We start from the raw sequence: 24,875 nt of genomic DNA, 5'->3' as shown, positions 1-24,875 counted from the left end.
TAAAAATAATGCAAAATTTGACCAAAGTTTAATGGTGTGTTAAAATATTTAATACTTAATTATAGCTGGTAGACTTTCTCAATTGACTCGTCATTAGCAGGAGTGGCAAAAAGTTAAATTTGGACCTTGCATACACGCACACACACACTAACACACACACACACACACACGCTACAGTACGTTTGCAGTGCACACAAACATCACATCACATATTATCAGAAAGAACACGTCAAACACACTGAGGAGGAAATACAACCGGTTAATCAATCACAGCTATTGTGTCATGAACAGTGATGTTAATACAGTCATTAATATTAGCGCTGCTCATAAGCATCAGCCTCTGCCAAACATCACAGCAATCTAAAACCTATGAACATCATAACTTCTACTGAACAACACAGAGTTACACATGTGAGAGTCAGAGTCAGGCTAAAACAAGGCATGAGTCTTAAAGGGGTCATATCATCATCTTATATCATATTAGTTTTCATTAGGATGTTAACGTTTCCTGTCATTATTACATTTTTCAGGAGAATTTTCACTCCTCTCTAACCTTTGGAATTAAAAAGGCTGTTATTAAAGACTTGTGTATGTAAATGAGCTCTATTATGACTGGCTTAACACTAAATATGAGTGTTGATATGAATCAGTCATGACGATTTCTGAAAGAGCCGTTGTTGCAGATTAGTTTGCATCCACTATTTTGTGTTAGAATATGTAAATCATACAAATAATACACAGAACAAAATATTAAGGAAAATGTGATTAACCCCTTTAATAAGCAGTTAATGTGCAGCAGATGTTAAGTGTCAAGCATGACAGGGGCATTCTGTTAGTGAGTGCCGAGCGGTCACAGCGCCACCGTGTGGCGGAGACATGCGCATGCAGTGTGTGTGTGTTAGTGGAAAACACAGAACGAACTTTCTCACTGTTGAGACGCTTCATATGCAGTACAGTGCTGTTAGCCTACACAATGTGCCCTCCACACAGAGAAAATACAGAAACACCACTCTGAACAACACAGTAACAACACAGTAACAACAGTTATGCCGCTTAAAACACTAGCGCAATGTACTAGTTAACCTGATTGATAACAATAATATGGCAATTAATAAGCCTGGCTGATATATCAATCTATCGCTACTGTGTGTGTGTGTGTGTGTGAAGACCTTTTCACATTGGGCCTCATTTAAAGGTGCGGTAACCGATTTCTGAGAAACGCAGTTGAAAGAGGATCGGACTGAGCACCAAAACACATTTGTAACCAATCAGCAGTAAGGGGCGTGTCCACTTATTAGAGGAGGTTCCTGTTTTGCATGGGGGCGGGGCTATCAATATAGGGGTGTGTCCTTTTGTGTAGAGGCGTGTTTGTTTCGGTGAACTACAGCGTTTCTCAGAAATCGCTTACTGCACCTTTAAGAAACATGAATAGAATGATTTCTGTCTAAATGGTTTATAAAATCATTCGTAAATATATTTCCATTTGATTTGCATGACAATTTATGCAAGAATTGTATCATAAACAATTTACATACTGAACTGAAAGCAGCAAAGACAAAAATGGCTGCATAAAGATTTTAGAAAGATGTTCTGCTTGTATTTAATGAATGAGGCCCATTGAGTGCAAATATTCGCCATAATAAGCTATTACACAGCACTTGACTCCATCAAACCAGATAAAAAAATAAATAAAATAAAAAAAATCACCCTACTTGCACCACCGTCCAAAAGTTTGGGGTCAGTAAGAATAATTTTTAAATAAATCAATACTTTTATTCGACAAGGATGCATTAAATGAATCAATAATAACCATAAAGACTGAAAATATTTCTATTTCAGATAAATTATGTTCTTTTGAACTTTCTATTCAAAGAATCCTGAAAAATGTACGAGTTTCCACAAAAATATGAAACATTTATGATTATTATCCATGTTGAAAACAGTCATGCTGACAGTTTTCAACATTGATAATAATCATAAATGTTTCTTGAGCATCAAATCATCATATTAGAGTGATTTCTGAAGGATCATGTGACACTGAAGACTGGAGTAATGATGCTGAAAATTCAGCTTTGATCACAGGAATAAATTACACTTTACTATATATTCACATAGAAAACAGTTATTTTAAATTGTAATAATATTTTAAAATTTGTACTGCATTTTTGATCGTAGCCCCGGTGAGCGACATTAAAATACTCTGATTAATAATTTAAATTAAAAATATTAAAATTCAATCATGTAGAGTATTTTCAAAACATTTTAAAAATCTTACTGGCCCCAAACTTTTGAAAGGAAGTATAATTTTTTTTTTTGGTCGCCATTTTCTTCATCAAACTAAACATTTGTGTCACATTCTGTGTGTAAAATTTTGGATGTATTTGGCCAGCAAATTTTATTAGTGAAAAACGGTTGCGTCGCATGTGAACAGGCCTTTCGTTTCGTGTGTGTGTGTGTGTGTGTGTGTGTGTGTGTGTGTGTGTGTGTGTGTGTGTGTGTGGATAATGTAAAGCTCTGACTGCAAACAGAAGCAAGCGATGGACACGTCACACAATACAGCTGCAACTTTACCTGGGATGTAGACTGACATCATCAGACATGAGTGAGAAATGAGCAGAGGAGAGGAGAGGTTAGTAAGAACACACACTAGGAATAGGAAAAGAGGAGAACTCTCGACAGGAAGTGATGTCATGGAAGACAGATAACACCTGATTGATCCACCAGGAACCCAAAGAGACCCGAGCTGATGAAGTCAAGGGTTAAAGGTCACTGACCTGGTCTTTTCGGAGCCTTCTTGGTGGGCGTCTCCTTGCGTTTGGTCTGTACGGCGGGCGAGTGGATGGCAGAGCTGGCGCTGTTCTTACGGAAATGCTCCTTCAAACCCTTGATGGACCGATCCAGCTGACTGGATCGGACCTGGAAATACACGTTCATGAAGTCTGCGGATAAACAAACACACACAACATGAGATTACAAATATTGGCGTGTTTACGGATTTTTTTTTAAACCGAGGAAAACCCCTCGATGGGATAGGGAGCGTTTGCGTGTGTGTTCACCTTGGTTGCGCCCGTACTCCACCAGCCAGGCAGAGATGCAGATGATGTCCTGCAGAACGGCTTCGGGGAGATGCTCCAGCGTGACGTCCTCCTGCACCTCCATGTCCTCGTCTCCTCCGATGGCGTCCAGGATGAGGACGGGCGGCACTGGTTTACTGTAGCGCGTCAACAGGCTGCGAAACTCCGCCTCCAGAAGCTCCTTTCCCTTCTCGAAGCGAGCTTTCTGCAACACCACAGCGCTTCGGTGAGCGCTTTACTCAAACTGAAGGAGAGCGAGAGGATTGTGAGAGGATGAGGGACGTACCACTGTGTTGAGCTCAGGGCTGTCGGGATTGTTGTCCTGGAAATACTCTACGGCTTTCTGGATCTTTGCAATGCAGGCCAGATACTCGTCCAGACGACCAGCAGGGCTGCAAGAGGAGCGATGACCGAAATGAGTACATATTATATATATATACAGTCCTCATATGAACAAGCTATGACATACATATTATATTATATCAATATATAAAAGTCGAACCAATGTATTTTCTAGCACCACACAAGCGTCTCAGTCACACTCACCCTTCCCGGATGATCTTGTCTGTGTCTTTGGCCACATGATAGTAGCTGATGACGTGATCCATGCAGGACAGAGTTTTGTCCACGTTCTCCTGCAGTCGCTGCAGATTCTCCGTCTGCTTGTGAACCGGGATTATGGAGTTCTCCAGCTGCATCAGACGGCTCTCGAACGACGACAGGATGGACACCTCGAACAATCAGAACACATTTCAGTCTTTAAAATTGACTATGATGTGTACAGCAAGTATACTTAATTCAGTTTGATCATCTTATATCTTAAAAAACAGGATGGCATGACACACACACACACACACACACACACACACACACACACACACACACACACACACACACACAGTCTGGTTCACTATCTTTGTGAGGACTCTCCATAGACGTAATTGTTTTTATATTGTACAAACGGTATATTCTCTCCCTTACACTAACCCGATCACTAAACCTTTCCATCACACACACACACACACACACACACACACACACACACACACACACACACACACACACACACACACACACACACACACACACACACACACACACACACACACACACACACACACACACACACACACACACAACCCCTAAACCTTCCCATCACACACGGTTTCGCTATCTTTGTGGGGACTCTCCATAGACGTAATGGTTTTTATATTGTACAAACTGTATATTCTCTCCCTTACACTAACCCGACCCCTAAACCTACCCGTCTCTCTCTCACACACACACACAACTTTCTACATTTTTACTTTTTCAAAGAAACTCATTCTGTATGATTTATAAGCTTGTTTCCTCAATTTAGGTCCCACAGTGACACGAGTCCCCATGAGTGTGTGTGCATTCAGGTTTAAGTCCCCACCGGGATAGACAAACATGTACACACACACACACACACACACACACACACACACACACACACACACACTGTCACCAATAACCTGATCATCTCTCACCATTCCTTTAGTGAGCTGATCACTCTTCTCCAGGCTTTCACGAATAAAAGACAGAGTTTCTTGTTCCTGAGATTATAAGACATACAGGTCAAGATCTAGGCATAGGTAACAGTTAACGTTACTGTAAAACACCCTGAACTCTCAGGTGAATACACACCATCAAAATAGCATCATTTATTCTATCATTAAACTTCTAAAATGCTTTGTGACGTTATTTTGATGACAATCGTGCATGTTTTCATTCTAGTTTATCGCAAATGACATTAATAACATCCGCTCCCTGATCACGGGATTCTCGTGTTATTCTTCATTCTTCCTGTTGTAACGGACCTGTTTGAGTTTGTCCTCGATCACTCGCTTCCGAGCGGACGCGTCTTCGGTCGGGATCATCCTGAAAGCCAGAAATGTGTTGGAAATGACAGGTAAATCCGTCAAGATCAAGGGAAAATGCAGAATAATATTGTAACATTAACGTGAAGAAGACAGCGGAAACAATAAACATAAACGGAAGTGATCGCAACATGTACAAAATAAAAGTCCTCAAACCGTCATACAATTCTAAGAGGTCCACAAAGCAGCAATATGAATAACGAATGAATAAAGATAATGAAATAAATAAAAACAGACGACAGAGGAAGGGTTAATCATCAAAATACACTTCCAAGAGTTTTGTGAAGAACTGGTGATCTTCAGAAAAGCCCTTGTTCAAATTCCTTGCGAAAATGCAGTATTGGAGGATTATTATATATATATATATAATCTGCACTTAGGTATAAGTATAAGTATGAAAAGGTCTATGCCTTTAAAATCGCGAATACTAGCGAATAATGAAATATTATGGACACCAAAATAATGGAAACACTGATAAAATATATACTTTAATTGTAGTGCAGCTTCAGATCCATTCCAAATACATGCTTCATCTAATTAAAATTGGCTTTTTTTGTGATGATGTGGTGATTGTGGGTGACTTCATCAAGCCAGAGAAACAGGGTGGCTCCAGTTTTACCCAAAACGTATTTATTTCTTGAATTCACTGAACATGAGATACAATCACTCAATCATCAACTTTCATAAGATTAACTAGATAAAGTATACAATCCCCCCCCCCCCAAAAAAATAATTTACAGCAGTATATAAATATGTACATCTGTTTTGTTTTTTTGTAGCTGTCAGCAAAAAAAAAAAAAGAAGGATACTGCATGATGTCATGCAATATTTTATAACAAAACACAAACTCTGTATTCTTTAAGTTAGTTAATTATTTAAAAGAAAAACTATTAAGAAGTTAAATACATTTTTAGATGTCATTAAACACATTATTTAACAGGATGTGGTTGACAAATTGTAGAAAACAAATCCGATAACCAAGTAACCATTTCGCTCAACTTCATTTGAATCGGTTTTAAAAATGAACATGTTAAAAGTTCATCGGCGTGTGAACTCTGAAGGTCAGACGTTCCTTCCTAAGATTCCTCCTGTTTTGTGAAAGCCTGGAAATAAAAAAAGACAACAAAATGCAGTCACATACTATATCATCAGAAAGTGTCAAATGAAATTAGGATACTATTAAATTGACAGATCACCCAAAAATCAAAGTTCTGTCTTCATTTTCTAACCCTCATGACTTTCGCTCATCTTTAAACCACAATTAAAGACGTTTTTAATGAACCAATGAGGTTCATTCTCACGTGTCACACGGCATGAACATGTGTTGGGTGAATAGACATTCAACTGACGGACAGAAATCTCTCATATTTAATTACACATTTAATTTGTGTTGAAGATGAATGAAAGTCTTACAGGTTTTGGAATGACATGAAAGTGAGTAATTGATGATTGGATGAATTAACCCTTTGAGATGACGATTATAAATGATAATGGCTAGTGAACACACCTGTTTTAGGAACTGCCTTCCAAAGTAATTTGTTGCCAAGCTCTTCAGGTTTGTTCTGGCTCCTACTTTACAGCGCACGTATCCGTAGAGGTTCGCTCCCTGTAACACCACCCCCATAATCACCACCGCCTGCCCGAGGAAACAGCATTACTCAAACATGTCTCAGCGTCCACCTCATATAAACACAGACAGACAGCTGAAGCTGAACTCACCAGCCATTTTATCTTGAAGGAGATGAGCGTAGAGAAAGCAAAAATGACCCAGATGACGGGGCAGATGATCAGACCCAGCCAGAAGATACGAGACTCTGCGTTTGAGATTCGTGATGCTGAAGACTGAGTCCCACTGGCCTGTAAACACACACACACACACACACACACACACACACACACACACACACACACACACACACACACACACACACACACACACACACACACACACACACACACACACACACACACACACACACACACACACACACACACACACACACACACACACACACACACACACACACACACACACACACGAATATAGAGAGGACGTCAGTGGAACACACAACAAATCACACGGATGATTTACGCCAGCCAAATAATGTTCAAAAGTTTGTTGGTTTTCAAAAGAAATTAATACCTTTATTCAGCGTTCAATTCATCAAAAGTGACATTTATGATGTTAGAAAAGATTGAAATGCTTCTTGAGCAGCAAATCATCATATTATACTGATTTCTGAAGGATCATGTGACACTGAAGACTGGAGTAATGATGCTGAAAATTCAGCTTTGATCACAGGAATAAATTATAGTTTATTATATATTCACAGCTATTTTTAATTGTAAGAATATTTCACTTTTTTACTGTATTTTTTATCAAATTAATGCAGGCTTGGTGAGCAGAAGAGACAACCGTACCAACTTTTGAACAGTAGTGTTAATCAAATATGTTTTTCTATAAATAACAAAGCAGTTCATGTCCATGCAAATATATCTACTGCAGTATAAATGGTATGTCAATTAAAAAAGGGTAACACTTTACAATAAGGTTCATTAGTTAATGTATTAACTAACATGAACTAACCATGAGTAGTACATTTGTTACTGTATTTGTTAATCTTTGTTAACGTTAGTTAATAAAAATATAGTCATTCATTGTTTGTTCATGTTAGTTCACAGTGCATTAACTAATGTTTACAAGATTTTAGTAAATGTTGAAATTAACATTGACAAAGATTAATAAATGCTGTATAAATGTAGTTAACTACTGTAAACTAATGTACTTTATTGTAAAGTGTTACCAAAAAAAGCCGCCCAACGCTGCTAAGGACTGTGTTTGTAATCGTACCTTTCTGGACTCAAACACCCAATGGCTTTTTCCATCGTCATCCACTTGGTTCCACCAGCGCAGACCCACCATCAGACGCCCTGTGATATTCTAGAATAAGACAAGCACATATGCAGGTTACATGCTGAAGATTAATATTAAGGGTTAGAGGTTTGATAGTGATGCTCGACTTAACAAACAAACACCACTAACTACAGTAACTGATGATTTAGCAGTGACACCGGGGGCCGGTTTCACAAAGATATTTTAGACCGGTCTATAGTGTTAGACTAGTCTAAAATTTGCTCATAGACTAGTCTAATGCAAGTTAAACTGTTTCACAAAAATAAAGACACCTTCCCCCCAGGCTAACTTACCCCCAGACACCTTCCCCCCAGGCTAACTTAGGTCTAAGACTCTGTTACCTTGGCAACCAGCAGTAACAATCAGTTACATTACAAACAGCCAAAAGAAAAGGGAAAATGGCTCATAATTTAAACATTTCTTCTTGTTACTACATTCTCCGCTAAATTTCCCAAGTAAAATGTCCTTGTAACTGTTATACTCCTCCAACAAACACATATCTTCCGCTGGGGTAAACTGCACTGAGCGGCTGAATGCGCTTACTCGATCCGCCATGTTTTTTGTTTTGAAAAGTGTCTTATTTTACCCAGAATGCATTGCAGTGTAGTCCTACTTAAGATAGTCAGAGTCTTAAGTGCTTTGTGCAACGGTCTGATTTAGATGTCTATCTGAAGTCTGACTATCTACTATATCTAAGCCATAGTCAAAGTCTATCTTTGTGAAACCGGCCCCTGGTCAGTTGTTCAGAAACACAGACCTTCACAGTCCAGAAGTCACATGACAGGAGGAGGATGATGGTGACCATACAGGCGATGAAGCTTCCGCCAACTAAACCACACAACAGGTAGACCAGAATCGCACTGACCCGGAAGAACAGGTGGAAGAAGGAGGCCAGCGGATGCCTGGGAAAACACTAACATTTATATATCTATATCTATAAACACATAACATTAGCCTTTACTGTAATAATGACTATTAACTAAACATAAAAGAAAACATTTAGCGTTTTCAGAATGAAAAATACTGTATTAGGAATACATCCAATTTATGATCATAATTAATTAAAGCATTTTATCAATAATACACTTAATTATTAATACAAATGTATTAATAAGGTACTAAAATACTTCATAAACAATAAAATACATTAGATTTTAGTTTTTTTTAAATGAGGACCTGAATGTCCACAAAATGTACAATTTTACGTACAGTATTAAATACTGTAAAAACAACCTGAGTCATCAAATACATGGAAAAAGAAACGTAATAATGATGCTTATTTATGATGACACACTTGATTTTGTTCTTTCTTGTGGCTGAATCTTCCTCAGCATCAAACAGAGACACATCGTCATCCTCGTTTGGGTCCTGGAAACGACACGAGAAGATGATGACAGCTGTCAGTTTCATAAACAAGACTTATGAACAATAATAATTAAACACCGATGAGTCTCAACAGCGAGATGTTCTCTGTCAGAGGATTGGCTAAGCTAAACCCGAGTTATTCGTAGTTTAGAGAAACCTTTCCTATCTGAACATTCATATTGGAGGAACGCAAGCATGCTGTACACATAAACTATGTTTACAATGTTTCAAAAGTATTTATAATACCAATAAAATACATTTTCCCACTTACCAGCCTCATTATTGTGAATGCCTTGGAATGTTGCTGCTGGTGCTGCTGCTGACGTTACACAACACGTCACTTCCGGGTCTGTAAGGACTGACTACATCGCGCCTGAACAGAAAACGTTTATTTTCGTGTGTTTGTTTTACAGAAGTAACAGAAAACCAGACACAATATACAGAATATGATTTTGTAATTATTTAGTAAAAAAAATATTTATTGTTTTTATCACGTGGTGTAATGCCCAATTCACAATTATATTTAACAATACGCTACTTTATTAGAATTATAATATATTAGAATTATAATTCTTGATTAAATTACACACACACACACACACACACACACACACACACACACACACACACACACACACACACACACACACACACACACATAAAGTTAAATAAAAAGTTAAATGTTGAATATATATATATATTTTTTCGAATCACCAATTTTATATTACTTTAACATTACGCTACCTCTTCATGTCCTATCGCTTTGCATATTGCACATTTCTCAATAAATTACATAATTTTATTTGTGTGTGTGTATGTATATATGAAATTATGAAGTACATTAAATGATTAATAATTAATATAATTAAAATAATTAAATATTAATTATTTCATGTATTTTTATTATTTATTTTCTCTGCATATTCTGTTGGGCAAATTCCTTGTGTGTGTAAATATACTTGGTAATAAATCAAATTCAGATTTTTATGCATTGGTTCATTGTGATTTATTGTGTAAAGTAACACTCTGATGTGTGAATTATTTAATAAAAATATCTTTAAAATTGAGAAAGAATAAATACACATCATTGAAGCATTACACTGCACCTGTAGGCTTTGTAGCGTTCTGTCAGTGGACACCAGTGGAACCGGTTATACGGCAGCAGAACACACGGATAAACACCAGCATTTCACTGAAGTCGGTTTTTATTTGCAGAGACAGATGATGTTTATTTGGTTAGTAAAGTAACTGTCAGAGCTCATAGAGGAGCACAATACAACATACACTGGAAACAGCAGCACAGAGACCGTGATCAGAGTCATTATAGAGTCATACATCTGTCCTATTCACTCACCAAACCTCTCCGTGACCAACCCTAGTGAAATGTGCCGCAATATTTAACTACGACAAATGGGTTTGGTCACTTGTGTAACATTACTGTAAACCAGAAACTTTTGTCTTTCATATTTCATACTTTAACACATATAACAATACAACAATACATATGTGTGTGTGTGTGTGTGTGTGTGTGTACAGTACCGGTCAAAAGTTTGGAAACATTACCATTTTTAAAGTTTTTGAAAAAAGTATTTTCTGCTCATCAAGGCTGCATTCATATGATCAAAAACACAGAAAATCTGTAATATTATTAAATATTATTACAATTTAAAATAATGGTACATTATTATACATATTAGAATGATTTCTGAAGGATCATGTGACATTGAAGACTGGAGTAATAATGCAAAAAAAGTGCAGCTTTGCATCACATAAATAAATTACATTTTAAAGTATATTAAAATAGAAAACCCTTATTTCAATAATATTTCACAATATTTTTTTTGCATTTTTGATCAAATAAATGCAGGTTTGATGAGCATTTTATATATATATAAACAAAACATATTAATAGGTATTTTAATAGGCATTTTTTATACTGTAGCAGTCATAAATCTTCAATATCAGTCAGTTTAGGTCCCTCAGTTTCCACAGTTAACATCTGTCAGGTCATCCAGTCCAGATCCCCTGAGATCAATGTTAACGCGAGGTACAAATTATAATTATAATAAGGAAATGCACATTATAATAAGGAAATGCAGCGGATCCGAGGAGCAAAAGCAGTTTATTGTGGAGAGGGAACAGGAGACGGGGCCGAGAGAGACGACGACGCTCCTGCGGGCTCCAGAAGAACCACGTTCTCCTTCTTGGGAAGCCAGAACGCAGGGTAAAGCGGCTCCAGAAACTGAGCCTGGTACTTGTGCATGAGCGTCATGCCGTTCTCCACGTCGTAGAAAGCAAGCTCTCCGGCGGAGTAATCCACGTACACGCCGACGTGCGAGGCTTTGGGGCTGTTGAGCGGCGTCTCCACGTCACTGTTCCACGCGGAGAACCCTCGGCCGTTCCACTGGAGACACCAGGAGAAGCTGTTCCCCGTGATGCAGCTGTTGCTCTCCGAACCCTTGCGCTCGATGCTCTTGTACGTCAGGCCGACGTGAGTGCCCTCTCCTCTCATGTCCACCTCGAAATAGTGGCGTCCCAGGTAGAAGCTCTCGACCGTCAGCACCTGCTTGAAGTGCTCGAAGCGCTCGGGAAGGTCTGGGTAGCTGTGCTGCCACGGGGTCGTGTTCGTGACCTTCTTACGCTCTTCTGTCAGACGCAGGAACTGATGAGCCGTGTCAGCGTCGAGGTTCAGAGGAGTGACGTCTGTGAAGGAAGATACACACACTATATTAATGAGAAGCAAAACCTGTTGAGAACTGCATTTATTGTGGAGAGGATTTGGGAAGTTGCTGCTGCTGTAGTCAAATAAACGTATTCATATTTTGGTAACACTTTACAATAAGGTTCATTAGTTAACATTAGTTGATGTATTAACTAACATGAACAATACATTTGTTATACAGCATTTATTAATCTTCATTAATGTTAGTTAATAAAAATAAAGCTGTTCATTGGTAATTACTAATGCATTACTAATGTTAACAAGATTTTAATAAAGTATTAGTAAATGTTGAAATTAATATTAACTAAGATTAATAAATGCTGTAGAAGTGCAGTTCATTATTAGTTCATGCTAACTAATGTAGTTAACTAATGAACCTTATTGTAAAGTGTTACCAATGAGCTTTTGGCTTCCATAATGTGATCAAAATACACATATAAGTGTTTATTTTACTGCACTTCTATGTATTTGCATATGTAAATTCCAAATAAAATGTAAATCTTTAAAGGCTGTTTTCTCCTATTTGTTTCTCTCTAATCTCCACTTCAGCAGCGTTTACTCAAACCTTCCTGTTTATACTCTGAAGGGTTTTACAGATTGGTTTGTTCATATATCGTTCGCCTGATTTATAGAACATTTTATTCTTAAAAACATGCAGATTTTTTGGGTTGTTAAAAGTATGTTTATGGAGGTTTATGGAATGATAAAAAGAGAGGTAAAATTCGTGTTCTGTGGAAATGCATGCAAAAATTTGTACATTTACTGAAACAATGCCTTGTTTGCATATTAAAACACTACATTTGAGAAAACTGGTAATACCATATTTTTTTTGCAATTCTCAATGTAATCAATCAACTGAGGAAAAATAATGATATCAATTAGTTAAATTTTTTATGGTGTTTTTCCCTAATTTTAATTAAACGTTAATTTTTTTTTGTCATATTTATTATTTTATAAATATGTCTCTCTATAACTGTATTTTAGTTATTATAGAAATTTAAATGAAACTAAAAAATTAGATATGTTGCATTGGTAAGTAGTTGAAATAGAAAGTTTGTCCATACTTTAGTTCAATTATCACTATTAACTAACTATAAACTAGACTTTTGCTTTAATAAACTCCTAATTACTGCTTATTAATAGTTAGTAAGGTAGTTGTTAAGTTTAGGTATTGGGTGACTAAAGGATGTAGAATATGGTCATGCAGAATAAGGCATTAATATGTACTTTAAGGACTAATAAACAGCCAATATCCTAGTAATATGCATGATAATAAGCAACTAGTTTATAGTGAGAATCGGACCCTAAACTAAAGTGTTACCAAAAGTTCTTCTATATTTAAGGTTTATTTTATTTCAAGTGAGTTCTGGCTGATAACCCTGGTGAACACTCACATGTGAGGAAGTCGTCTCTGGTCTTCGGGTTGGGAATTGACAGGTTCTGTCTCGCCGCGATCATGGCGTAAACCGTCGTCTTTATGCCCATGTTATCTGTGATTTGACAAGATATTTGGGTAAGTTAGCGACATTTAAGCTGCTTTATGAAACACGAATGATGTTTCTGAAATGCTCAAACTCATGTAGATGTTTCGTTTTGCACACTGACTGTTTCTACAGGTTTCTTTGAGTTTGTTGGTGTATGAGGTCATCAGGCTGGCACACATCTCTTTGGTGGACTGTGTGATGACACGACTGAACAACTGCAGTCGATCCATGAGGCCGATATAAACTCCAGGTAAAGACACATCAACTGCTTCCTTTTTCCACTCGGAATACTCCTGGAAAAAAACACGATATTGATATTAAAGTATTAAAGTCTCCCAGCAGTCAATATATTGATCCCTTAGAACTCATATTTGATCAACAAAAAGAAAAAACAATCATGCCTTACAATAGCTTGAATGTACTTCTTCACCCTCATTTTACACATGACTTTTAACCCACAACACATGCGTCTAATGGGAAACTTTGGTCCTGAGCCCAAACTAAATCTCCCTGAAAGCTCATGTTTTGAGAAATCAACCTCAAATTTGGAAAACAACTTGTTCAGATTTATGGCTTTGATTTTCTAACAGTTTTAGAGTTCAACATGTTTCATAAAATATATATTTGATATAAAACATTGTTCATAAATCATTTTCATAAACTTGAACCTCTATAACTTTTTTTTGGTTTCACTTTTAAACTTTTTATTTTTATTTTTTAACTTTTTTTACTGCAAAGGGTCTTTGGCAAACTTAAAGGATTAGTTCACTTTAAAAAATTTGCTGCTAATTTACTCACCCCGATGTCATCCAAGATATCCATGTCTTTCTTTCTTCAGTCGAAAAGAAATTAAGGTGTTTGAGGAAAACATTCCAGGATTTTTCTACACAGAATGGACTTCAATGGCAACCAAATATACCAATGTTCAAAGAAGGTTCAAATGTCCGTCTCAATGCAGCTCCAAAGTCTCGACACGATCCCAGTCGAGAAATAAGGGTCTTATCCAGCGAAACGATCGGCCATTTTCAAAAAAAAAAAAAATATATATATATATACTTTTTAACCACAAATGCCCGTTGTGTACCATCTCTGAGATGCGCCACGTATTACGTCATCACTTTGGAAAGGTCACGAATTTTTTTTGAATAATAATAATAAACACACACACAATAATAATAAATTAAAACAAAGATGTCGGACGATTTTGAAGTTGGAGGAGAAAATGAGATTAAATTTTTCGCTCTTCCCTCCTTTTTGAACCGGAGTACACAGACAAATAACTTAGATAGATGACGTGACTCGTGACCTTTCCAACGTGATGACGCAATGTGTGGCACATCTCAGAGATGGTACACGACGAGCATTTGTGGTTAAAAATGATATATACTGTATATATATTTTTTTTTAGAAAATGGCCGATCGTTTCGCTGGATAAGACCCTTATTTCTCGACTGGGATCGTGTCGAGACTTTGAAGCTGCATTGAGACGGACATTTGAACCTTCTTTGAATATTGGGATAGTTGGTTGCCATTGATGTCCATTCTGTGTAGAAAAATCCTGGAATGTTTTCCTCAAAAACCTGAAGAAAGAAAGACATGGATATCTTGGATGACATCGGGGTGAGTAAATTATCAGCTAAATTTTTTTTGAAAGTGAACTAATCCTTTAAGTCTGTGCTCCCAAGCTTCACTTTTTATTGTATTTACATTTTTAAAAGTTTTGACTTTTTTGACATTTTTGTCTTGTGTAACTTTTTACACAGGGGAAAGTCCCCCTGCAGTCAATCATTTGATCCCTTAACTCATCTTTGATATGTGTTTTTTCCCCCCTGTAAAAATCATGCCTTAAAATAGCTCTTCCCCCTTGCCTCATTCACACATGACCTTTAACCCACAACACCTGCTTGAACTACTTTAAGCTGAAGAATGGAGGTCCGTACCTGCAGGAAGTCGATGTCGTTTTTGTTTTTGGTGATTTTCTCGACCCGACCCTGAGTCTTCTTCAGTTCAGTGCAGCGCTGCTCGAGATGAACTCGTATTCCCTCGGCCTGCTTCAGCGCCTGCCGTTCCTCGGCCTCCAGAACCTCGTTCACCTCCTTCTTCACCTGCTCGACGGCCAGCATCAGTGTGTCGAACTGCTCCTCGATCACTCCTCGCACGTCCTTCACAGACGCCTGCGGGCACACACACACAGTCAGCACAAGCCACTGAGCAACACCAGAGCTTTCTAAAGCCTTTGCATAACATACATCATCTTTTGAATGAGACGTATTTGAAGCTCCAGAACATAAGGATGTCAAATGTCATCTTATATTAATAAAGCATAATGCACAGGAAAACTGGCATTAATAAACCACTGTAATGTGTAGACTAACACGCACAAAATCCAAGTTAATTAAAGAGTTTTGTGATAAACAATGTGAACAGAGAAGTCAGAATAGCAACTACACTTAACATTAACAATACAGGACAAAGAATGGAGGAAACACAGGGCTTACAAACACGAGGAAACATAATCAGGATGAAACGGAAAGGGTGTGTGGGACTAATTGACAGATGAGGAAACTCGGGCAAACTAAAACACACATAAATGTTGATCAGATCCCACTCACCTGAATCTGAATTCAGAGAACGAATGAACTCCATTCCCAGTTTACTTTATAGTACAGTTAATATGTAATCTATTAACACTAGTCTAGCATTGCGGTCTTGTACAGTAAAACCAAAATGACTGACTATACATTTACTGGTGTGTTGTATTGGTGCTTTACCTCTATAGACACCGTGTTGACCTGTAACTTGTTAATGGCGTTTTCCGCAGCTGTGACCGTCTTCATCATGTCTGTCTGTTTGTCGTGAAGCTCTTTCTGGAAACACACACACAATATTGCGTTGAGAAATGAACATTCAGTTCCTTGTCATTTTAAAATAGCAATTTAATTAACAAAAATCATATTATTTCTTACAGTAATATAAAAAAATAAAAAAAATCAGTCACTGGTCAAATATTCCTTAATGTAATGAAATTTTGACCATTTATACTGTATGTTTCCTAAAAATATTTAAAAGATATATACATATATATATATATATATATATATATACAGAGAGAGAGAGCGAGAGAGAGAGCGAGAGATAAAGAGAGAGATTTTTCAAGCAAACAATATATATATATATATATATATATATATATATATATACACAATATAAATGTGCAAATGCATGACATTTAGTGAAAAAAAGGTAATTGTGACTTTTTCACAATTCTGAGTTTATATAGCACTTCTGAGAAAAAAAAGTGCATTGTGGGATAAAGTCGCAATAACCTTTTTTATTTGATATTCTGTGGCCAAAAAATTAGCGAGATGTAAACTCCAAATTCTGAGGGAAAAAGTCTGAACTGTGAGACATAAACTCAAAATTGTGAGAAAAAAGTCTGAACTGTGAGATATAAACTCACAATTGTGAGAAAAAAGTCTGAACTGTGAGATATAAACTCAAAATTGTGAGAAAAAAGTCTGAACTGTGAGATATAAACTCACAATTGTGAGAAAAAAGTCTGAACTGTGAGATATAAACTCACAATTGTGAGAAAAAAGTCTGAACTGTGAGATATAAACTCAATATTGTGAGAAAAAAGTCTGAACTGTGAGATATAAACTCAAAATTGTGAGAAAAAAGTCTGAACTGAGAGATATAAACTCAAAATTGTGAGAAAAAAGTCTGAACTGTGAGATATAAACTCAAAATTGTGAGAAAAAAGTCTGAACTGTGAGATATAAACTCAAAATTGTGAGAAAAAAGTCTGAACTGTGAGACATAAACTCAAAATTGTGAGAAAAAAGTCTGAACTGAGAGATATAAACTCAAAATTGTGAGAAAAAAGTCTGAACTGTGAGACATAAACTCAATATTGTGAGAAAAAAGTCTGAACTGTGAGATATAAACTCACAATTGTGAGAAAAAAGTCTGAACTGTGAAATATAAACTCACAATTGTGAGAAAAAAGTCTGAACTGTGAGATATAAACTCACAATTGTGAGAATTTGTTTTTGACCAAAGTGAGCATCCCTTTGAATTATGAGTAATAAGAGTAATAGGCATCGGTATCTTCACTCAGCCTTTTCTTTGCATTCCACAGGCAGGTTCAGACACACACGTCCTCTACTGTTACTCCTGTTCTGTGTGTAGGTTTGCTGAAGGGAACATCTCACACAATAGAGGTTTCCCTCCACCCTGACCATCCAAAACCACAGAACAGACCTGCTGTTTCAGACCAGTATCGGCCGAAACCCATTACAAGTAACAAGAGACTCATTTTTCAAGTCACTAGTAAAGTAACACATTACTTTAAAACTTTACTTTAAAGTGTTACTTTTTCAAATATATACTTTTTTTTTTTTTTTTTTTTACTATTTCTTGACGGACAGCTCTTCTGTGGAGAGGAATCAGGAGTAATACAGAGGCTCTGTGTGGAAACATGATGCTTATCGTATAGTTCTACACTAAATGTGAGCATTTACTCGCATCTCTACACAAAAACAGATTCAGTATTCCACAATATGAATAAAAACAGTGAAATGCAAACTCTGAATATTACGCAAACCTGCAATAATTAAATGTTAAATAACATAAATATACTTTATGCATTTAATCTCACTTTATTAACCAATCTTTATACAAATAAGCAAGCCGTGGATGTGCATTTCCTTCAGCCTGAGGCTTATTTATTTCACTTTTGGTGTGAAAGGGCCTTTACATTTGGCAAATATAGAGCTTTTGGCAGTTTTTGATATTAAAAAACAAACAATCAAGTCCAGCACAGGTAAAAAAAATATAAAAAAAAATATGCAAAAGTAACAAAACATTACTTTCAATGCAATACTTTTTAGGGAGTAATGCATTACTTTTAAAGGTAACTTTCCCCAACACTGCATCTGATAGTCTTTCACTGCACTAGTGTCAATGAACCTCTCTCCAGTTAAAACATGCTTCGATACGCTCTCTGAGACACACACACACACACACACACACACACACACACACACACACACACACACACACACACACACACACACACACACACACACACACACACACACACACACACACACACACACACACACACACACACACACACACACACACACACACACACACACACAGGCGTTCCTTCACTGATCCTGCAGGTAAGACCCATATTTCACATAAAAGCCTATATTGTTCTCATAAACATGTCCTGAGGTTGTTATGAATGCTATGGTTGCCCTAGGGACGACATTTCAATTGAAAACTGAACAAGGAAACTTTGCTTTGTTTTGTGGGACAAATGATGTGGCAAAGTTGAACATTTTAGTAATAATAAGGAACCACCAATATCCACTCACTAAAATCCACCATAGAAATCTAAAAACGCGTTTAGCAACGACACACAACAGTCTATCATGGCTTTTCACGGGTAATCACATATTCTTCAGATTGCTAGTAATGTATTATAGCTACGTCCTGCGAGATGTGTGTCAAACATGGACGCTGTACCGTAAAGTGTTTGGCATTTCAGTGGATTATCATCACTGAGAATGAAATGACATGCAAAGCAGTCAGTGATGTCATGACCTCATGCTGTGGTTAAACTAGATGTACAACAGAGATATGCGTGTCAGAGTTTCTCCATTCGTCAGCTGAGAGGAAGTTTCTGGAAAGCTAACAGGACTGACTGTGCCTGTTAGTGCTGTGATCCTGTCGGGCTGGATAGCTGAACATGTTATTTATGTTGCGCAACACCGTAACCTAATGATAATGTCAAACATCCTTAAGAATGCCTCGACTCAGATCCATGAAGAGTCCGGGACACACACACACACACACACACACACACACACACACACACACACACACACACACACACACACACACACACACGCCCTGCTCTGCATGCGAGAACAATACATCAAACACATTCACCCTGCGCTTGTGTGAACTTGAAAGGGAACTCCCTAACAAGCACACACACACACACACACACACACACACATGTGCAGGGTGCGTTGTATTGCTCGACTGCGTTTACAGCAAAAGATTTCCTAATGGATGACTAATGTCAAGGACAACCAATTTCAGTAATAGAAATTATGTCATTAGGGGTGTAACAATATATTGTGTCACAATATATCGCAATACAAAAATGCAACAATATGTATTGTGTATAGTTCACCCAAAATAAAAATGACTGTTCATAATAAAATTTTAATAAAATTTAAAAGTTTTAGTGTCAGTACTACATTAAACTACTATATATAATGTTGAATATAATGTATAATAATGCAATGGGAGAATATTTGTGGGTTCTGATAATGCCAAATGTCTGAAGTTACTGGTAAAGTCTATAATAATTCAGTATTTTCAGCTTCAGAATTATGAATATTGTTATTCTGGTGTCTCTATTGTCCTGTGCTTTGGGTTTCCAGCACTAAGTCCAAGCCTATTCATTTACACACACAATGTAATACCAAATTTAGCATTTTAATCAACAGTAAAAAGAAATTGTTAACCTTTTATATGTCTTGGAGTCAATAACATCGTATGGTGAGTTCAGTATCGTAACACGAGGGTCTCGTTACACCCATAATATTTACTCACCCTCATGTTGTTTCAAACCTTTTTAAATAGCACTTTACTTTTACACGTTAAAAGCATCGAAAGTATCTTAATAATGGTCCATGTACATGCATAAGGTCTTCTGAAATCCTACGATAGTTTTATGCAAGGAAATGTATGTTAATATACGGAAAAAAAAAAACTTCAGTGAATAACAAAATAATTTCTCACATGACAGATCGCATGGCTTCAGAAGACAGGTTATGATAGGTCTATGGCCCTTATTTTGTCATATTTGGAGGCTATTATGTTACAAAAGATTTCCATTTCAAATAAAAGCTGTTCTTTTTAACTTTCCATTCGTTATGATATGATATGAAGCAGCAGAAATGTTTTCAGCGTTGATCATAATAAGAGCTGCTTTCAAACTCAACCGGATAAAAGCTTCTTTATTTGTTTATCATGCAAATATGCCAGATAATTTGACTGTAAATAACCAACAGCGTTCATATATGCGGCCACAGCAAAACACATGTTAAAGGTGTTGCATTATAATGAAAACATGTTACATGTTACGAAAAGAGTGTTTACATTGAGTATCCAGTCTTTAAAATTCGGTAACACTTTATTTTACAGTGTCCTTGTTACATATGTTACATGCACTTACCATAGTAATAACAGTAAAATATGCATAATTACATGCAACTAACCCTCAACCAAATCCTAATCCTACCCTAACCCTATAGTAAGTACATGTAGTTGCTTAATATAACTCAGTACTTAAATATATAATTACACTGTAACAACGACACCTTCAAATAAAGTGTAACCAAAAATTCTATATGGATTTGGTCTTTAGTGTGACAGAAGCATCTGAGATGTTTTGCATTCTTGAGGAGATGATTTCACACAGACGTCATGAACTGACACACACAACTCGAAGCAGAATCACGAAACCAGTTTCAGATCAGTCAGCATCAGAAACGCATTAGATGACGACACACACGTACGTCAAAAGAAAAGTGAAATCCTAAGAGATCTTTCAGTTGTTACAGCAATGACACCGAATGGAGAGCAAATGGGTCAAACTCACACAGACATGAGCCTGAACTACAGCCGAAACACTTAACAAGTCCAGAACAACCAGATACTAACATAAATAAAGATTAATCAGTAAAAAAAAATAAAAAAATATTTGATTCACTAATGTTGTTCATATAACATTTCTATTGATTAAATCTCTTTATTTGTATTAACTCAAATTTTTTGTTTCAATAAACTCAATTTTAATGCAACAAAGTTGCTTTGTTTTTTAAGTTAAACCAACCATATACTGTATATACACATAGGTTTTTCCATTACTTTAAATCATCAAAATAATTTAACCAATTTCAGCTTCATTTTGTTTTAAGTTACAGGATTCAACAAAATTTTTTAAGTCATAATATGATTTAAGTTGAAATGACTGGCACAGCCAATTCAATTACACTTAAAAAGGCAGCAACTGAACTTAAGTTTTTAAGTAGAAGTGGTGAAAGTTTTCTACTTTCTCGTTACATTGTAGCATTGGTGAACAATTCCTCACCACGCTGGTGGAATGGTTAGTAACAGCACAACATGATTTGAGGAATCATTCACACTTAAAGCACTCAAACTTCATTGTGTGAGCTTGATCACATCACTAACCTTCAGTATGAGCATCAGTAACAACCTTATAAACACTAATGGTTCTTTATCAGGCCTCTCATGAGCACACAGTCCCATTGTCAGGCCTTTGAAACAGTATAAGCACATGTGACCTGCAATCAGAGAGACAGACATGATGACTGATGCCTGTTACGCATGATCTGCACTGAGAGATGCAGTCTGATGTATGATGTTCTTACGATCCAATGTGATCTGATTCAGTCAGAGTGAGAGAGAGGAAAGATAAAGTCCTCTGTTCCTCACTTCACTGACTCAGTTCATTGGATATAAGGAACAGTTTGTGTTTTATTATAGGAGGCAATGGGGCTAAATTACACTTAAAGGTGAAGTGTTTGGTTTTTATTTTAAGATACGTTCTCCCATTTTAGCTAGCATGAGCGTAAACCCTGTGGCTGAATTCAAAGAACATACTACTCTCTTACTATGATATATATATATTTTTATATAGTATGATATATGAGCACATTCTGACACAACAACAGCATCTGTGTGACTGACAAATGAGTGTTTGGGAATATTTTTTTGTGGTACTAGTGGCTCAAAAAAAAAAAAATATATATATATATTAATATTTTAAAATATAAAAAAAGGGCTTTGATAGGCCATAATGTGATATTTTTGTTTTGTTTCCAAAATACAGTATATGACCCCAACACATTTACAGAAACTGTTTAATTTTTTTAATCACCCAAAGTCTAAAGTTTGGGATCAGCAGTAATGTGTTTTTGGGGGTTTTTCTAAAGAAATTAACACTTTTTTTCAGCAAAGGATGCATTACATTGACAAAAAATGAAAAGGGACTGTAAAGACATTTATAATGTTACAAATGTATTTCAAATTTGCAACAATCCATTTTTTTCATCCTGAAATTTTTTTTATCAAGGTTTCCACAAAAATATGTAGCATCAGAAATGTTTCTTGAGCAGCAAACATATTTTAATGATTTATCACAACTTTTTTTATTTAGTCAAATGTGTTCAGATAACATAACATTTGGAGTTTCGGTTGATTGATCTCCATCACTGTATTAACTCAAATTCAGTTTTTCATTGTCTGAACTCAAAATTAAGGCCAGGTACCAGGTAACTTACTTTTTAAAGTTAAAGAAACAATTTATTTATTTATTTTTTTACAGTGAAGAATGATTTCTAAAGGATCATGTGACACTGAAGACTGGTCATCTTTGCATCACAGGAATATATTACATTTTACAATATTTACACATAGAAAACAGCTATTTTGAATTGTAAAAATATGCCACAATTTTACTGTATTTTTTGATCAAATAAATGCAGCCTTGGTGAGCAGAAGAGACTCTACCCGACCCCAAACTGTTGAACAGATTCTCACTACAGCTAAATCTTAACATAATTAAGCGATAATTATACATTATTTAGATTTTAACACTATTAGAATGATGAAAGGGCCCTTCAGCCGTGTGGTACCTCTATGTTCCTGCGCGCCTCCGTGATTGGCACGGCGTTGTGCCCGCGGTGTTCCTCGGTCACGCACTCCGGGCACACGCAGCGCGCGTCGGCTAGGCAGTAGAACTGCAGCGGCGCGCGGTGCGACTCACACGTGCGTCTCTCGATGTCCCGCAGCGGCTCCACGAGTTTGTGGCTCTGAAACTTCACGTTCTCCAGGTGTGGTCTCAGGTGATCCTCACAGTACGACACCAGGCAGGTCAAGCACGACTTTTTGGCCCGGCACGGTCGGTCGATGCAGGAGTCGCACGTGACCTCATCTGGCCCCAGCGCGCGCTCTTCATCTTGGGGCTTCTGGGGGTCCTCCGATTCCTGGAGGTCTTCTTGAATCTTGCTTTCCTCGGTGATCTTGTTGTCCTTTTCTCCTTCTGTCTCTGAAGATCCATTCACCTGGATCGTCTTCTCCTCTTCCGTAGACTTCAGATTGTCCTCCTTCTGCTTGAGTTTATCTGAACTTATGCTGCTCGTTGGCAGATCTGCTGTGCGCACCACGTCACCCATGGCTTCTGTCCTTCTGTCTGTCTTGTCTTCAAGTGTCTCTTGAGCTTTGACTTCAGTTTAAAGTTACAGCCAAGCCCAAAGTTTTGACAGGTGAGTTGAATCCAAGCCACTCCCCCTGAAACTCAACTATTTCCTCATATTCTCCTCCCAGCCAGAGGCGGCGGGCGTGGCTAAACTGTGATGTGGGCGTGGTTACACGATGATGTGGGCGGAGTCAGTATGCAGACCATGAGGGCATGTGGTTGCTGTTATGTGGTGTTTTTAAGTTGATAGGCTACTATAATTTGTTTTCTCAAGTTACAGGCTGACATACCGGTAATTGTTTCCATGGCTTAGTGGTTAGAGTTAATTTACTCACCCACAAACCCTTCTGTTGAACACAAAAGGAGATGTTAGGCAGAATGTTCATGCTGCTCTTTTCCATACATTAGAAGTGAATGATAAAAATGGCTGTGAAAATTTAACAATTTAACAGCACTCACACAGGATGCATTCCACTTTCACAGGCCGTTCATGTTGTTAATAAATACATTCAATTGGTTGCACTTTATTTTACAATATGTGTATTTACATGTACTTACCTAAGAAAATACTGGGTAAAATAACTACAGGGGTTTAGGTGTAGGTTCAGGGTTAGTACCTATTTATTGTAATTGTAATAAGTAACATGGGGAACAGTTACATTGTGTTTATACATTTAAGTACTGAGTAATATCACATGTAAACTTACTATAGGGTTTGCATTAGGGTTTGATTTGGTTTAGGGTTAGTTGCATGTAATTATGCATAATTCATAGTTATATAGTAACCACATGTAACAATGAAACTGTAAAATAAAGTGCTACCGGATGTTTAATGTTGTGGCTGCTCTTCTTCAGTCTTAACAGGAGAATCTTCAGATATAGAGACATATAGCCTCGTCTGAGATGAAGGTCAGTGCTGCCCCCTGCTGGACAAGGGGAACTGCAACATGATCAACACCTGGAGATCTTTCTTCTGTGAAAAAATAAATACATTTAAATGTATTTACTATACACTAGCAGTTTATATAGTCATGTAAGATCCAAGCTCCAATAAATAAATAAAAAGTAAATATTTTTTATAAGATTTGATAAGATCTATTTTA

The 24,875-nt window shown here is 36.9% G+C and overlaps 3 protein-coding genes and 1 long non-coding RNA gene across 10 annotated transcripts in view; 1 reads left to right on the top strand and 3 right to left on the bottom strand.

Annotated features, from left to right (window-relative positions):
* Positions 1–5,100, bottom strand: part of exoc7 (exocyst complex component 7) — a 23,346-nt gene extending 18,246 nt beyond the window's left edge. For 4 of the 7 annotated variants that reach the window (XM_082152247.1, XM_082152249.1, XM_082152251.1 and 1 more), the window contains exons 1-6: positions 4,916–5,100; positions 4,586–4,651; positions 3,621–3,805; positions 3,361–3,466; positions 3,057–3,279; positions 2,775–2,939 (exon numbers count right to left, since the gene is read on the bottom strand). In XM_082152247.1, the coding sequence (XP_082008373.1) occupies positions 2,775–2,939; positions 3,057–3,279; positions 3,361–3,466; positions 3,621–3,805; positions 4,586–4,651; positions 4,916–4,975 (805 nt within the window). In that variant the 5' untranslated portion in view covers positions 4,976–5,100. Of the gene's footprint in view, positions 1–2,571; positions 2,584–2,774; positions 2,940–3,056; positions 3,280–3,360; positions 3,467–3,620; positions 3,806–4,585; positions 4,652–4,915 lie in introns of all 7 variants that reach the window. The other 3 variants (XM_082152246.1, XM_082152248.1, XM_082152250.1) reach the window with 1 other exon arrangement.
* A 483-nt stretch (positions 5,101–5,583) lies between these two features.
* On the bottom strand, positions 5,584–9,607 carry tvp23b (trans-golgi network vesicle protein 23 homolog B). Its single transcript, XM_082151432.1, has 7 exons — positions 9,526–9,607; positions 9,184–9,257; positions 8,647–8,791; positions 7,827–7,916; positions 6,695–6,832; positions 6,483–6,611; positions 5,584–6,078 (listed from the first exon to the last, which is right to left on the bottom strand). Exons 1-7 carry the CDS (start codon positions 9,532–9,534, stop codon positions 6,052–6,054), a joined length of 612 nt encoding a protein of 203 aa, XP_082007558.1. The 5' UTR covers positions 9,535–9,607; the 3' UTR covers positions 5,584–6,051.
* An 834-nt stretch (positions 9,608–10,441) lies between these two features.
* trim16 (tripartite motif containing 16) lies at positions 10,442–23,824 on the bottom strand. The gene is made up of 6 exons (XM_082151369.1): positions 23,210–23,824; positions 16,232–16,327; positions 15,401–15,634; positions 13,582–13,753; positions 13,371–13,466; positions 10,442–11,957 (listed from the first exon to the last, which is right to left on the bottom strand). The coding sequence occupies exons 1-6, from the start codon at positions 23,747–23,749 to the stop codon at positions 11,377–11,379; spliced, it is 1,719 nt and encodes a 572-aa protein (XP_082007495.1). The 5' UTR covers positions 23,750–23,824; the 3' UTR covers positions 10,442–11,376.
* Positions 19,722–22,986, top strand: LOC309484895. The gene is made up of 2 exons (XR_014200998.1): positions 19,722–22,592; positions 22,648–22,986. It is a non-coding gene; the product is annotated as an uncharacterized lncRNA (long non-coding RNA).
* Positions 23,825–24,875: the final 1,051 nt, after the last annotated feature.

This window comes from Leuciscus leuciscus, assembly GCF_965113295.1.
Source record: "Leuciscus leuciscus genome assembly, chromosome: 21".
Taxonomy (NCBI): Eukaryota; Metazoa; Chordata; class Actinopteri; order Cypriniformes; family Leuciscidae; genus Leuciscus; species Leuciscus leuciscus.
Note: the sequence above shows the minus strand (reverse complement) of the source record. Positions and strands in the feature narration are given on the sequence as shown.

Excerpts from the sequence above, each read along its gene's own strand:
- tvp23b (XM_082151432.1), bottom strand. Across the intron at positions 8,792-9,183 it reads ACAAGAAAGAACAAAATCAA|GCATCCGCTGGCCTCCTTCT; the intron begins GTGTGTCATCAT and ends GTGTTTTCCCAG. Across the intron at positions 7,917-8,646 it reads GTGACTTCTGGACTGTGAAG|AATATCACAGGGCGTCTGAT; the intron begins GTCTGTGTTTCT and ends GTCTTATTCTAG.
- trim16 (XM_082151369.1), bottom strand. The coding sequence starts at position 23,749 with ATGGGTGACGTGGTGCGCACAGCAGATCTGCCAACGAGCAGCATAAGT. Across the intron at positions 16,328-23,209 it reads AGGCGCGCAGGAACATAGAG|AAAGAGCTTCACGACAAACA; the intron begins GTACCACACGGC and ends GTGTGTTTCCAG. Across the intron at positions 13,754-15,400 it reads ACGACATCGACTTCCTGCAG|GAGTATTCCGAGTGGAAAAA; the intron begins GTACGGACCTCC and ends GTTTTTTTCCAG.